This window comes from Ostrea edulis, chromosome 9, assembly GCF_947568905.1.
Source record: "Ostrea edulis chromosome 9, xbOstEdul1.1, whole genome shotgun sequence".
In the NCBI taxonomy this organism is placed as follows: Eukaryota; Metazoa; Mollusca; class Bivalvia; order Ostreida; family Ostreidae; genus Ostrea; species Ostrea edulis.
In genome coordinates, this window is record NC_079172.1 from 8,775,245 (window position 1) to 8,791,892 (window position 16,648).

General features: G+C 35.9%; 1 protein-coding gene across 2 annotated transcripts; it reads right to left on the bottom strand.

The window, feature by feature from the left end:
* Positions 1–602: 602 nt before the first annotated feature.
* On the bottom strand, positions 603–10,724 carry LOC125658732 (testis-expressed protein 36-like). 2 transcript variants are annotated; one of them, XM_048890123.2, is made up of 4 exons: positions 10,426–10,724; positions 7,866–8,006; positions 2,364–2,444; positions 603–1,610 (listed from the first exon to the last, which is right to left on the bottom strand). In XM_048890123.2, exons 1-4 carry the CDS (start codon positions 10,474–10,476, stop codon positions 1,167–1,169), a joined length of 717 nt encoding a protein of 238 aa, XP_048746080.1. In that variant the 5' UTR covers positions 10,477–10,724; the 3' UTR covers positions 603–1,166. The 2 variants fall into 2 exon arrangements, with proteins under 2 accessions (XP_048746080.1, XP_048746081.1); XM_048890124.2 differs by lacking the exons at positions 7,866–8,006; positions 10,426–10,724 and adding an exon at positions 2,543–5,820.
* Between the last annotated feature and the right edge of the window lie 5,924 nt (positions 10,725–16,648).

Genomic DNA, 16,648 nt, shown 5'->3' on the forward strand with positions numbered 1-16,648 from the left:
AATGTACCAAGTTGCAATATCCTGGATCTTACAGTTCAGTTTGCATCCTGCCTACAAAGTTCTCCTACTATGTCCTTGACCTCTGACCTTCAAAAACAATAGGTTTCCTCCACTTGACATAAGGAGTGTGTACCGTGTTTGACAGTCCTAGCCCCAATAGTTCAGTCTGTATTCTGCCTATAAGGTTTACCTATTAACTGATACTATGACCTTGATCTTGAAAAATAATAAGCATGCATCTTCCTCTCATCATGGTGATCAAATGTACAAAGTTGTAAAATCCTGGAGCTTACGGTTCGGTCTGTATCCATCGTCGCAAGCCACGGCTGAAACGTACGCTCCTCTTCCCTTGAAAGGCAAGAGCGTAGTTTCAGCCGTGGCGTGCGACGATGGTCTGTATTTTGCCCACAAGGTCCGGACAGACGGACGACGCCATACCATAATATGTTCCGTCTTCGACGGCCGTATAAAAAACTAAGATTTCATATTTAAATGTTTCAATAAAATGAAATGTTTTACCTACCTACCTTTTCTAGTTTTGGGGGGAAAGGAAACGCACATATATTTGTATATTCATCAGAAGAAGAAGAAAAAAGCGTACAGATAACTAAGTAGTAATTTTATATCAAATTCAACAATAACGTGCATACATGTATGTATATATGTCAAGGTTTGAAAACAACTAAAGTTGATCCTAAAATGTAATAGAAGAGAAGGGACGTGCACAAAGAATTAATCTAGATGTATATCTTCAATGATGTTATCTAGGAGTCCATTCGTGTACATAATCAATCCGCACTTTCGAAGACTTGGGCATATTTTGCATGACAATGCTTTGTCTTCTATGTGTATTATTTCTTCATACGATATTCCATAACATAACAACGTTTGAAAACAAATTGAAGCTGATGATAAGCTACTCAAAAGGAGTAGTGAAAACATAAACGATCAAAATTCTTAATAAATGAACAGTTTCATCGCCAGTGCACGCACTCATGAAATTGATGCTTGCACTTTCAGTACAAAATGCAATGTGCTAGATCGAGGATATCCTAGAAATTGAAAAACAGGTGTGTTTTTTTTTTTATCACAGTATGGGTAAAGGAAGTGATCACAAACATAGAGGGGTTCCGAGAGAGAGAAAAAAATCACCAATACCACGACCCTCATTCACTCACAGCCGCAAAAGCGGCTCCATATTTGTTAAATTGGTTATTCACTATAGGCTTAGCGTTCCGTTCATAAGGGGGGTAGATGTCTCTCATTCCATGGTTTGAATATTTCCACGGATTATGCTTAGGAAATGGTTCCTGAGACACAGCCAGCACACGTGTGGACGTTCTGTGCGGCACCTCCGGTGGTTTGTACCAATCAGTGGTGGTGGTCTGTAGTTTTATACTTCCGGTTTCCGGTTCCTTGTACTTCCTGGCGAAGCGCCGGTGGACGGGTGGATGTTCAGTGGGTTGTCCAATGTAAGCTACTCTGTAGTTTGTGTTTAGATCTGCGTCCACTGGATTTCTAGAGTGGTGTTTCAGGAAAGTCTTTTCTGAGTGATGGAGACGAAGCTCGGGCAGAGTGATTTTGCGGCCAAGTGTTCTTTCATCCCTCCCCTTAAAAAATTGGAAATCGTGGATATCATTAATAAGTTCTAAATTAATAAAGAATGGAATTCCCGTATGACTTACAGAAATGTACATGTGTATACTTATATAGCCAGGTATTTTAGCTTGATATTTTTACTCAAGAAGATACACATCGTTTATCACAGACATTTCAAAGCTAGAAATTCTTTTTAGTAGGATTTAACATACAAAACACTTAAATGTTTGTAGCATCTTACAAAGATATAAAACAAACAATATAGAAACTTTTTGAATGACTATCTTCAGCGTAAAAAATAATCACAACTTGGACAAGACATGACAATTGCCATAGTCTGTAAATATTTAAATGTCTTCACAATAAAATGACGGATAATCTACTTTGACGATTTTAGTTTCTTATATATCACGAGTTGTGTTGCCTTTATTAAGGAGCGATTGTTTTTTAACCTTTGAAATGGTTCAATGAATACAAACAATATATCAACAAGTTTTGAATTTCTTTCTAAAACATTGGGTTCTTCTACAAAGACACCATAACTTCCAAGCTGGATCTTGTAGTATATATTTTCCCTGCCAAAATATGGCTGAAATATCACCGAATCAGCAATATATACCAATCGATCAATCAATGTACAAGACCTAGTTTATAAACGACTGCAACTTGTCCAAGAATTTTTACCAGATTGATAAGTGCTTATTGTTTTCATGCTTGTTTTTTTTAACTTTTTGGATTGATTTTCGGCAGACTTAGATACTTACGGAACCGAAGTAAACCCCGTGATCCTGAAATGCGTTCCTATTATCGTGTTCAGAAAACTTGTTGCTAGTCCTGTAGTTTATCTGTAAAAGAAAAATGAAAACAAAAGAGGTTAAGTATTAAAAAAAAACCTTTTTAAAGCAGTTTCTAAATTTGAATTGAATACTAATAGCATGTATACTTCGTGTATTCCCGGTAGAGAAACACGCCCATGGTCCTTTTGGGAATATGGTCGTTGGTTCCAAAAGTAAGCCATTGCTTTGAATTTCAAAAAATTCCAATCGTAACAAGCCTCATTTCAAAATATTTCAAAAAAATCGAATTGAACTGTTTCCTTTTCAATTAACACATTTTCACACTACCGCCTATGTTAAAGGGCGGTTTTGTGGCGTTTTGTTACTAAGCTTGTAAAAGAGATTCTTCAACTGTAGCGGGTTTAAATATATTCAACACTTGATTAGCTCGTGACGTTTCGACCAATGAATGAAATCGTAATCCATTGGAAGACTGTATGATATCTATTTCAGAAGGTATTTTTCATCGAATTGAGTGACAAGTATAGCTTTTGGCCCACAATTCCTCCACTCTTATCAGATTGTTTGGGGATAAAGAAAATCTCAATTGCTTCGATACGGGTAGTCTGGGTCTGCATTTTGTAGATAAATCAGGAAAAAGTACTTCAGTTGCAAGTTGTCAAATCTATAATCTATAAAAACTAAGGTACAATAGGCTTACACTCTTATCTGTTTAACATTATATTCAATATGACGAACCTTTTTCGAACCGAACATTAATGCACAATGAAAATGACACACAGTGGATGTACATGTAGCATAGCTCTCAGTTCGAGTAGAAACGTGCGTATGCATGGGATGTTTCTATATCACGTAAAAATAAATATTGATAGATCCCTCTTTATCAAATGAAACATTAACTATAGTAAGATTCCACTATCATATCCCGTAGGGATCCAAGTTAGAATAGGTCCTCAGTACCCCCTTGCTTGTCGTAAGAGGCGACTAAATGAGGCGGTCCTTCGAATGAGACCGCAAAAAACCGAGGACCCGTGTCACAGCAGGTGTGGCACGATAAAGATCCCTCCCTGCTCAAGGGCCGTAAGCGCCGAGCATAGGCCTAAATTTTGCAGCCCTTCACCGGCAATGGTGACGTCCCCATGTGAGTGAAAGATTCTCGAGAGGTATGTTAAACAATATACAATCAAGAGCAATCGACTATCAGATAACAGTAGAATAACCTTATCATCTCATTAATGGGTTTTTTCTTCCTTTATTTTTTTAACTTTTTTTTTTTTGGTTGCTGTATTTAACTGTTGTTTGTGCAGGTGCTGTTATGTTGTACAATGCAATATCTTTCAAGAACTCAAATGAAAATTGTTTGAAATCTATATTTTCTAAATTGCTCCTTTACACTCGATTTTCATGAAATGTCCATCAAAACATCTGTAGATAATATTTAAAAGACAATGGAATACCCATCTGGATGATCATGAACTTGATTAATAAGGGTCAGCACCTATTATATATATGTGTACGCCGTTACCGGTCTCCCCGTGTGATACTAGAACTATTTATAAAGGAGAGAGGTGGAAAGGGGGTTTATCTCTCTCTCTCTCTCTCTCTCTCTCTCTCTCTCTCTCTCCGTTTATGAAGTCCTCTCTCCGTTCCCACTTCTCTCCCTCTACATTTGCCCTGTTACTCATATTGGGATTGTCGAAAATATATACTACATACATTATAAATCGATATCGAAATTAATGACACGGAGAAAACTGTGTAGGCCCTAATGACACGAAGAAAACCGTATAGGCTCTAATGAAAGAAAGGCCATGGTTGATATAGGGAAAGGAATATGGATATCATTTGTGGATAAAGACTCTTCATATCGTTACTATACATTGTGTCTTCGGTCTACTTCTAAGTTTAGAAGCAATGCCTGGATTTCACTAGTATAAAGTTTCACGAAACGGAAGGATTTGATCCCTGGATCCAAGAGGTTTTTGTCGGGATGGTAAACAAAGAGCGATAACCTCTGTTATTATGTATTTTTGATATTTTTTTCTCTCTGTACATATAATGCCCGGGCTTTCACAGAGCCATTAAAGCCCGCATGTAAATTATCTGGGACTACTTTCAATCGTGACGTCGCATCTGCTATCAAATAGTAAAGGAAGAAACTCGACATAGCGTCACATCTTTTCACAAATAATAATGGACGTAAACACTTCGTCTGCTACTAAAATGTAAACAAAAGTGTCCTTGTAGAATTATAAATGCATTAATATAATTTTCTAAATACTATATGAATGATGAAAAAGTAATATCATGGACTAAATTTTGGGAAACGTGCCCACCCTCGGTATTTACGCGGAAGCGGACCTCACAAGCTCCGTCCAATTTACTGCACAAAGATCTCTTGCGCGCATATTTCTCGATATTCCTATATTGAGGCGTCTTCGCTAGCCAAGGGTTTACGATCCGCTCCGCTTCTTTACAACGTAAACACTTGGCTAGCGAAGGAGGTATTGAGGGTGGTTTGCGGTTTCCAAACGAGTTTTTTTTTTATGTTTGAAGTTTCATAATACTGTACAAGATCATTGACATATATCATACAGGCGCGTAGCTGCCTATACGCAAGTACGCAACTGCGTACACATTATTTGCTAAAAAAAAAAAAAAAAAAAGAGAAATTATTTTTACATTTTTATGTTATTGCCTTAAGTGTAACTTTGCGCTATGTATTTCCGATTTATGATTAACTCCAATGATCATGTCTATTCAATCCAATTTAAAAAGCTTCTTGAATTTCAAATCCCTAAAAAGCCGAATTTAATGTTAAAGTCATAATTAATCAATATAACGATGCTTCTTGTACTTACTAATATCGGTTTTATGAGTTCTTTGATAACATAAACAGCCTCATGAAAACATTTTAACAAACAGTCGAGCTGGTTTTGAGTCACGTGACTCGTTCGCTCAAACGACAGCGAAAATTCGGTTGACTACAATTGTGTGCTTATGTTATCGAATTTCGGAGTGATATTTTCTTTTAATCGATATTAGTTAGTACAAAAAGCATCGTTTTATTGATTAATTATAACTTTAACATTAAATTCGGCTCGCAAGTATTTAAAATCGGCCCGAGAATGCCGCCTCCAGGTGCAGACGGCGAATTTCCAGTTTACGTAATGACGCCGGTTCTGACGTTTTCCTGGAACGGTAAATATCAAAATCATAAAAAAGCCAGGAAAACGTCAGATATTTCGGACTAGCACTTTGAGTGTATTTTATTATACCAGAATTATTACAGGTCTGTGTTGAACACGTATCCATAATTCCCTTATTAATACCTGGTCCAGCAAATGTCGAATCGATTTTAATGTACACCATTTATGTACATTAAGTAGACGGATTTGGAATACCCTTTGTTATTAGCAATATATACCATGTGTGTCTACTCATACACCTGTCGGCAACAACTAAAAAATAAATCAACGCAGTTCGTAAAGCAAGTGTCAATTTAACATTTGGTGATTTGGTAATATCAAGCTTCCTAAAACAAATCTGTGATTCTTTTTCTGTCTTGTTTGAATTTGTTTGTTTCGAAAATTGACAGCCAAAAAAACCCGTTGTATACTCCAAAAAATTGGTGATTGTAATCAATAAAACCCAGGAGCTTCCAGACCCCCTGCCTTACTTTGCGTACACTTCATTTTCTGTCTGGCTACGCGCCTGTCATATTTGCCTGACAAATTCAACACTTAACTACATTGACATTACATTTTACATCTTTTCGAACTCTGAGAACTGAAATTGATGATATACACAGGGATAAGTGGCGCGCGTGATTCTCATGCCTATTCCTCCTTAAGCGAATACCGTTCAATAATCATACGAAAAATCACACATATTCGTATAATATTCACGCAAAAGTCATGCATCTTCCTTTTTTTTTTTTTTTTTTTTTTTTGGTAGAATCAAGAATTTATGCATTTCATTTTTGAGGAAGAGTGCATTTATAAGCGCATCCTGAAAAGTCTGCCGGTGTGAAGCGTTGCAGTTCATATCCTGATGTATTTTTACAGTCTAGCTTCACTTTTGTCGAAATTCCCAGCCGTTAAAATTTACAAACTATACATGTATTTATTTGTATTCATACGCACATTGTTTACAATTGCAATGCATTCGCAAGGCGCCCGTGGCCAGAACAAAGCTCTTAGCAGCTGTGTGTATTCGCAAATAACACACACCGTGGAACACGGAGGACACGGTGTATCTCCGTGGATTTTCCTCCGTGGTCTTTCCACGGTGGGGTGTATAAAACTCGTGTCGTGTACTGTAGGTATAACGGATGAAAGTAGCAATAAATGGAGACAAATATTGAAATATCAATTAGAGTTAATTGTGCTCCTCGCATTTAGTTCTCGTTATAAATGTGTATTGAGATTGATAGAAATCTATTAAAGTAGATATTAGCAACCAATGTCATCCCCGGAATTTCATAGTTGATCGAGTAAATCTCTCAATATAGTTCATATCCTCAAACTAGATTTATGGAACTAACGAATTGCATGTGCTAATTCTGATGGCCATTCCCTATATCGCTCATATTATGCAGATTTGGATGCATTTTAATGTGCTTCATCGGCAAAAAGACAAGAATATTAAGATTCGTACATAGTACAGGTATATATTCATTTCTATTTAATCTGTGCTCTGCGATAAGGACTCAAATATTTGTCCTAGTGTATCAACACATTTAAATCCTGGGATATTCCCCGACATAAGGGGTATCTAGTTACAACTGCTATTTAATTTTGAATGTACTGTATAACGTAAATCGACAGTTGCCGAGAACAGAACATGAAATCTTCATTTGTGTTTTCGTAATTGAAAAGAAATTGTTATCGAATGGTTACATCGTGTTAGTATAGCATAGGCCAATATGTGCCTGGTAATGCAATTTGGTCTCGTCATTTTCAGTTTTCAAATAAAGAGGATCTATATTTCATCTGCGAACGTAAAGCGTGATCTGGTGCAGGGTCTAGAATTCCTATGAAATCTGGTACATTTTGTCTATGGCAGGGTCTAGAATTCCTATGAAATCTTTATCTTAGAACTATGGTGATTTACTTCAGAAACACATAAATCATTTTCCCATTATCTGAGTATAAAGGTGCCGTAGATATTACATCGCAATAAACCTCGAAAATGACATTTTCAAAACATCATATGCATGTAGAAATATAAAATATTAATGTTTATTTTTTTTTTTATTATTATTTAGAAAAGCACATGGTATGGATGACAAATGGTGAGCAGACATATTTTCAAACTGCACGTCATCCTTTTGTCAAATAACCACACGTGTATAGTAATTCATGCTTGCATGAATTCAAAAATAAATAATTCACGATTCTACGGATGAAAAACGAGAAACTGAGAATTGTGAACCGTCTTTATCATTTTCATTGTAGCTATGGTTACCTCCGTTTTAGACCGGAAGGGCGGTGGTGGTGGCGCTGGTTTGCTTTCAGATTCTACTGCGAACGGCGCTGTTAGCATCACTCCGGTACTGGTAGTGCGCTTCCGCTCTCCATATGCGCTCTCAGACCCGCGGTGACCAAACTAAAAATAAATCATCAGCATATTATAAATTCATTTTAAACAACAACTTATTCTGGTATATGATAATGATTTCTTTATTCATTTGATTCTGCAATTTAGCATTTTGTCGTCACGATCATAACTTCATCTAAAACACAATTCTGGAACACTGTATCACACAAAACAAAACTCCCATTCAGGATTTTTGAGAAACCTTAAGAACACCACAGTATGTATGTTTTTATGGTTAATACGGCGGTTTTTTCCTACTGATTAGAATTTCTCAGTTTCCTTTCTTTCTCTACTTTTTCTCCTCAAATTTCCGTTTGGACGTAATATACCATAGACTTTTCAAAACATTGAATCCTGCAGGGGTGAACTATTCTTTCCCGGTAGCGGGGAAGATGGAAAAGTTATGTACATGTATACTGTGTGCATAAAGACGTACTTTAAATGTTTTGCTAAAACCACTTTTAATACAAAAGCTCTTATGTACATGCTTACTGAAACCCGAAGTATTGATCCTCGGCGGGTTGTAGCAGATTTCATTAAATCTCTCAAAACGAACAAGGCTTGACATTGAGATAGGATTTGTCGTATCACTTTTTAGGAATTAATGTTCCTATATTTACAGGAATTTATTCAATCGATTTTAAATTCAGTAAAATCAGTGTGTCATTTATATTAATGAAATAGGGCCTGTGGATTTGTAAAACTCACGTTGCGCCATGTCTTTCAGGGATGTGAACTCAATTTCCTTTATTGATGAAAAACGTTAGTATCAACATCACACCCCCCCCCCTTTTTTTTATTGCATTAACTGATTCAGAATATCTTTAATATTTATGAAAGCGTGATCCCAACACTTGGAAAACATTATGCAAAGATTTTCCACTTCTCTTTTACATTGCAAAGTGTTTTTCCTTTCTGACAATATGCGTATAGTACCCCTTATTTAAACGGGTCTTTGATGATCCAAATGTTATGGCAAAAATATGGAAATGTCTGAGTGTTCAATGTAACAAATAAACACTTATCTTGAATTTTTAAATTTTCACAGGTAGTCTACCTTTTGAGGAGATTCAATTTCACTGAAGCACCAGGCTAATCTGTCGATAATCCGTCGCTCATTGATAACGTTATTGAGAATGCTTACTAGGGAAGATAACAGGGGAGATCATCCCGTATTGGTGTACATTAAACGACACATATCAAACCCCGCTATGTAACAGATTCCATCTGAAGAAGTGAGGATGAAATATATATCTTAAGTCACTGGGCCCTGAAAGTAGTTTATGCAGTAATATGGTGTATATCGTCGAGTATATTATCTCATATCAGTGGCAAATCCAGAAATTTCTGGAGGGGGGGGGGGGTAAACGGTTGGGAGCCTGGGGGATGTCTTGGCAAAACCTTCTCAAACTACCGAGTTCTGACAAAACAAACTAAGACGTATATATATTTTATAGATATATCTATTTTTAAAAAAAATGGATCATAAAGAAGAAGGGTGTGTGCGTTCGGCCCTAGATCCACCACAGCCTACACCGGTATATTGGTTTGTATTTGGTCTGATTTTGCTCTTATACATTTTCATTGTCATTTCCCTGACGTTGTCTATGTAGTATGATTTGCCATAAGTGTAAAGATGATGATTTGAGAAAAGAAAAAAAAAGACATCTGAATGAATATTTCGATAAATATTTTCCCATTGCCACATATGAAGCGTTTAGCTTTTGTGATTTGACTTTATTTAAATTTCATTTTTAAAATGCTGAGTTAAATTTTACAGAAAAATTCTATTCAAACAAGAATTTAATTTTAATTTGGAAATTTAAAAGGCGTACTAGGTTTATTATTAAAAGATTTCAACACAGTATTCCTTGATATCAAACCGCTATATCGATGATTAAATCCTCAGGTTATTCCCGCTGTGACAATTATTCAACGCCGTGGATAATATTCTATAATTACTGACATGATTAAAACATGAAATGGCTTATCAGGAACAGGTCACTGGCTGTGTTTTGAACAGCATACTGTTTTTTCAAGTCCAGTTTATTCACTAAGACCGTGAATTATATATATATTAGTATGTGACGAGAGTGCAAACTTTTCACTTTAAAGCTCTTGCAGTTTAAGGACTTCTGAGATAAACAGTGGATTAGGGTTTCCAAACGACTAAAACGAAGTAAAGTGGACAACTAAAACTGTTATACTTAGTCGTGACATACACATGCAAGTAGCTGAATGGGAAAGATCATTGTGCTATGGACTGACTTGTATTTGAATAACAGAAAGCTTTGTGAAAGCAAATAAATATTTAACACATATATATAAGACTGATATAAACAGTATATTTGATCAACATTATATCTGCCCTGACATTTTGAAAAATCAAAACATAACCACTAAGATAACATTGTATTAAAGTACTTACCCAGATTCCATCAGAAGCCGGGGATGGAGCAAACTGGCGTCCTCGTGCCATTTTATAATATTTTTTCCAGGAATTTTCTTATTTAAAATATATCTCTTCAATAAATATTGACACAAATTTGATCACATTTTCCTGTGTGATATGAAACTACACGTCGGTGGACTAAAGTGAAATGCACTTTAGAAATGTTTAAAAAGTTTAACAATTTAAAACCCACTCGTCTCTTATCTCGCTGTATGCAGCTATAGACAATCGCGCTACGTCACAATGGTGAATTTAGTTCTACGCGCTCGCAAGTAGTCCCATGGCAACTCAAATCCGGAAGACACAAGAGCAAAACAGTGTGTGACTCTAATAAATATTTACTAATGATTATTTCATTGTGAAATAGATCTAGTGTTTTCACGGAAAGTTTTTATTACAAACCTTTATATTATTACACTACTAAAGACTGTTGTCAATGACGCCTAATTGTATCACGTCAAATTTCAGAGTTATTCCGCTTGCATCTTTGCTGGCGAAGATTGCAAGAACTTAGGCACAACATTCCACGTATTTTGAAGAATTATTGAACCAATTTGGTTCAAATGTCTTTTTAAACGAAATATAGCCAAATTCACAAATCTTCAATTCAAGCATCGGAAAAGGTTTATCATTTTCTGAAACTTTAAAATGATTTTCACGTGTTACAAATTAATTAAGTAATAACTATACAGTACAGAAAATGTTTAGCAACCCGTTCATTGCTATTCTTTAAATGATATTGCTTTTGGTCTCATTTGGTCTTAAGTGATTGTTTGAACTTATTGGGAAATTTTAACCATATTTCATCAAATTGTAAATTGAATAATTACAATATTTGTTAAAAGGCAGCAAGGCAATTAAATGTTCTTAAACGAATAGGCAAACATCTTAGCAAATTAGGTAAATTAACCATATATCATTCATTTATTATGTCAAATTTTAGTTATTGCCCGTTGACATGGCACTTCTGCACTGAACAAAACACCCGCAAAATTGAAAAGATTCAGGAAAAAGCTCTGAGGTTTATCTATAGTGACTATAAAAGTACTTACGAAAACCTATTAAAACAATCTAAATTGCCTTCACTAAAAACCAGAAGAATGCAAACAATAGCTTTAGAAACTTTCAAAATTATCAACAAAATGTCCCCACTAGTTTTACAAGATCTAGTAGTTATAAAAAACCATTCATACAATTTTAGATATACAAATACAACGGAAGTACCAAGACCTAGAACAACCAGGTACGGGATAAAATCTTTTAGATATGAGGCAGCAAAGCTCTGGAACTCTGTGCCAAACGAAGCAAGAAATATTACATCATATAATCTATTCTTAAATTATATTCAAAATTGGTGTGGGGAATTAAATTGTAAATGCAGCTCATGCAGATTCCAGCCTCTCCTGCCTAAATCTTAAAGTTTTGATCTAACTTCTAACTATGCTTCTAAGCTTACATGTACAAATTTAACTGTATTATTTTTACTCGGCTCTGTCTCTTAGGTATGCATATTTATTTAGTCTATGTATGTATCCATATTTTTATGTTTGTGTTGCAAACTGTTTTCAGTGCTGCATGTGCATCTTAATATAGCTAGTCCCTGTGTATATATATGCATGACTTGTGATGTCTGTATACATGTATGCGTCCTGTTTTATTTCAAATTTCTGTTTTTATGTCTATGCATGCAATTATATATCATTAGTGCTTTGTGGTTGTTTTTTTTTAATGCTATATAGTCGGTTAAAGAGCTCTTAGGTCATGTTTATTGTTACCTGTATATAGTTCAGACTTTAAATAAAAATTACTTACTTATTTAAATAAAAATTACTTACTCTGAATACAAGTTCAGTACCGGGATAAAATCAGACGAAACATTAATTTTACATTAACTTTGAGATTGTTTATAAACCATGCTCTGGGATCTTACTTTATAGGTGAAAAATTCTGAAAAGTTTTAGGATGTTATTTTTCTATTAGTGTGCATGCATTGATAAATTGTTCTTGAATATTAAATCAGATGTTTTTCATATTCATCGGTCTCAATAAATCGAATTGTTGATATTAAGAACGCAATTATTGATATCAAGGTCTATGTATCAACTATTCGAATCATTGATCATATTAAAAATGTTGATATTAAGAATTCAGTTATGAATTTATATTTCTATTATTAATCGAATTTTAAACTCAAGAATTCTAATTATTGTGATGTCCTTCATAATGATTTATGTAAAGGATAGAAAACTTTTTATCAATGATTAGATCTATATAGGCCTATGTTGTTAAGCTTATTTTAATACTTTATTATACTGACACGTGTTATAATAACACAGTCTTTCCTTAAGGTAGTACTCTACATCGTCATAATGGCTGACTTCCTTTAAAAACATGGATGAAAAAAATCAATATCAGCAATATTTGTCTTTTCCTTTTCCATTAAAATACCTAATCGAGTAGATCAGTAGGTTTGAATACCGACTGCTGGACTGTAGGTCGCAGGTTCGAGTCCGGCAGGGGTTTTAAATTTTTTTCAGATTACCTTCTACTGAAACTGTATTTTTTGGACAAAATAAAGTAAATTTGAAATTTTTCAACTTCAAAATATTGTTGTACATATCCTCCACTTTTCATCTACATCAAATTTTCTCTGGTGTAGCATACATCCTTAATATTACAATGTACAAAACACCTACAGCCTATGGGATCTACAGACGCACGCGTGCCATACAGCGCAGTACCATTTCTGAATGAGTCAGTTTTACGTTTTACACGGCAAACAAAGCGTCACCATGACACCGTATTTGCCGCGTAAAACGTGATTTTCAAGTTTATTTACGTTGCACTGTGCGATTGTTGAAAAACACGGCGTCGCCATCACGCCGTCTTTGCCGCGTAGAACGTGAAAGTTTTTTACGTTGTGGTGCGCGACCAAACTCCCCGTCGAGGCCTCATTACGTCACCTACGAATAGCGAACGAACTCTGGCGGAAGTTTGGTGTGCGACATCGTCGGTTACCCACGGGTGCTTCTAATCGATTCTCTCCATCATAATGAGGGTACAACACAAACAAGTGATTAGGGACCGGCGTTAGGTCCCAGTTCAGGGCAAAATCACAGACATAGCTCAACAGGCAAAGCCCCCCACCCCCCTGAAAAGAAAAGAAGGGACAAATGGGAAGTGAAGGTGGGAGGGAGAAGGAAGAGGAAGGAAAGTAAGTGGGGGGAAAGGAAGAGAGAATATGGTGTTGAATAAGATTTGAGGGGGAAGGAGAAGAAAGAGAGGAATGGAAATTGAAAAAATAAAATAAAAAGGAATTAGGGGTGATGGAGAAATGGAGGGTGGAAAAGGGGGGAAGAATTGGTGGGAAGGGGATGAGAGGGAGTAAGGGGAAAATAGCAAGCGAGGGAGAGAAAAAGAGGAAGGGGTTAAGTAGGAAGTGAGTGGAGAGGAAAGAGAGAAATGGAATGAGAGAGAGAAGAGAGGGAGATATATGGAAGTGAGTGGGGGAGGAAAATGAGGGGCAGGGAAAGAGAAAGAAAAAAGAGGAATGGAAGATTGATTGATTACGCCCCGTCGAGAATATTTCACTAAATTTGAAAAATGGAAGGTGGTGGAAAGAGACAGGATGAAAAGGGAAGAGGAGTGGAAGTGAGGGGCAGGAAAATACAGCTGATGAGTGGAAAGAGAGAGAGATGGGAGATAAGTGGGAAGTAAGGGAGAAGGAAAGTGTGGGAGAGAAATGGGAAGTGAAGGTAGGGAGGGAGGGTGGAAGAGGAATGGAAATGATAAGAGACAAGGAGAAAATGAAAGAGGAAGCAGGAACTAAGTGGTGGAGAATACCGAGAAATAGGAAGCAAAAGAGAAATGGAAACAAATGATGGAAAGGAGGTAAAGTAATGAAAAATGTGGGACAGGAAAGGGGGAGAAAGGAGAAGATTTCGAAGTGAAGGGGGTAAGAGGGATGGAGGAAGGAGATGAATTGAAAGTGAAAGGGAAGGAAAGGGAGGGAGAATTGAAATAACTGGGAAGGAAGGAAGAAGGAAAGTGAGGGGAAGGAAAGTTTCGGAGAATTGAGAGCGAGAGAGAGAGAGAGAGAGAGAGAGAGAGAGAGAGAGAGAGAGGGGGGTAGAAGAATGGGCAATGAGGGGAAGAAAAAGCATAGAGAGGAATTAGAAGTGGGGAAAAGGAAATTGATGGAGAGGAATGGTAAGCGAAGGAAGGTAAAGGAAAGAGGAGGAAAAAGAATGGGAAGTGTGGAAAGGAAAATGGGATGTACGGAGAAAGGAAAATGTGGAAGAGGAATGGCAATTGAGGGGGAATAAAGGAAGAAGAGAAGGAAGAGCAAAGGGAAGTGATGAAAAGAAAAGTGTGAGATGTGAGATGAATGTACAGTAAGGGGGAGAAAAGAGAGGGACAAAGTAGAGGAATGAGAAGTGAGAGAGAAGAACTTGCAGGTCAGGATTGGGAAATGAGAGGGAGAAAAGCGTGAGGAGGAGAGGGAGGGCCTTTATATTTAATTTCATATGGAATAAAAGGTTTCAGCGCAGCCTTTTCGGGTATATTGATATAGGACCACTCCTGATGTATCAATATATGGTAAGAATTGACATATTATTTAAGAGTGAAATTTTAATAACGCATAACAAATTTAATAAATTAACAAATTGCAATTAAAAGTACTTCAACTTTACATTAAGATACATTCAGCAGATTGATTGTAAAAGTTATTTCACAACATGGATTTCCTTCACGGGTCTTTCATCTTCAATTCACTGCAAGGAAAATCTGGAATTCATCAAAAACAAAAAAATCAAATTTCTACTTCACAATGAAATTAACAAGTATATGTAATGATAGAGAGAGGATAGAACGAAGGATAAGATAAACGATAACCAGGTTTTTTTTTTATAATTCCAATTACACTAACATATGTGAATCTACCGTCACCTATTTCTTGGTATCCCGCGGACATTTACATCTCTCGTGGACGGGGACATCCTTCAGGGCTTTCTCAATGTGGTTCCCACAACCTGTAGCGAGAACAAAAGGATACCAGACTATATAATTATGTAATTATTAAAAAAAATCAAGTCGACAAAGTCACACTAAATTCAATAACAAAAGCGGAATCCCCTGGAAACTTGATAATCTTTTCAAAATTTATCTCCTTTACCTCGTCACTTTAACAATTTTATGACAATCTAAATAAAAAAGACCAAAAACTCAATAGTAACCCAGACTTTTCTGTGAGGTGTCGTGACGGTAAGTGTAATTAAAATTCGATCCAAAATACACTGAAAATCTTTAAAGCACGGAATTTCTGAAATTGTCCTCGGTGATCTTGACTGTTTATCACTGACTTTGACTGTTTACAATCAACCCAGTTTGATAGAGCGAAAACACAAACAAGCAGAAAATATATACTCCGTATTTACACCACAACTTAAAAATTGCGGGTAATAGATATATATTATAAGCTGAAAGAACTTGGAATAATTCAGCGGATAACTCATCAACCATTTTTTTTTAACTTCAAAAGGACGACTCTTCAGCCACATCAAAGTAGCTTGTTCGATTGTCTATTCATATCTTTAAATAGCTGCCATGCATACACCTACGCGTTACAGAGTATTTATCCAATTAACAGAGCGGAGGAGACTGAATTTTAAAAAAAAAAGTTTTAATAACATGTCGCGGACAAAAAAAAAAAAAAAAAAAAAAGAATAGAAAGATTTTGATGGATACACTTCCAAAGAACATTATTAAAATCCCGGTGTCCTACAGGGAGACATAATTAGGGATAATGTCGCACCTGGAACATTAAGGTTCTTTGATGAATTATATATACCTTATGGCTCATTTCCTGCGTCGAAATCTATGATCTGACAAAAACGTGTATTTCTCACAGCCCAACCGAAACACGTGACAAAAAGAGAGAATTTGGTATTCTATTTTCCTCGTGAATTTCGTATTCAATTTTCCTCGTGTTTGCTATAATACTTGATCGAATTTAAAAATAAAGTTCAAAGTTAATTGGCTATATCAAATTTTGCAATTTTTTTTTCTCTTTTGAGTGTGTATGCATCAAGATTTATGTAGCGATTTTTTCAGGCGACTACGAACTCGTACATTAGAATTTTACATGTCGATACAACTGTGTGTATATATATATATATATATATATATATATATATAT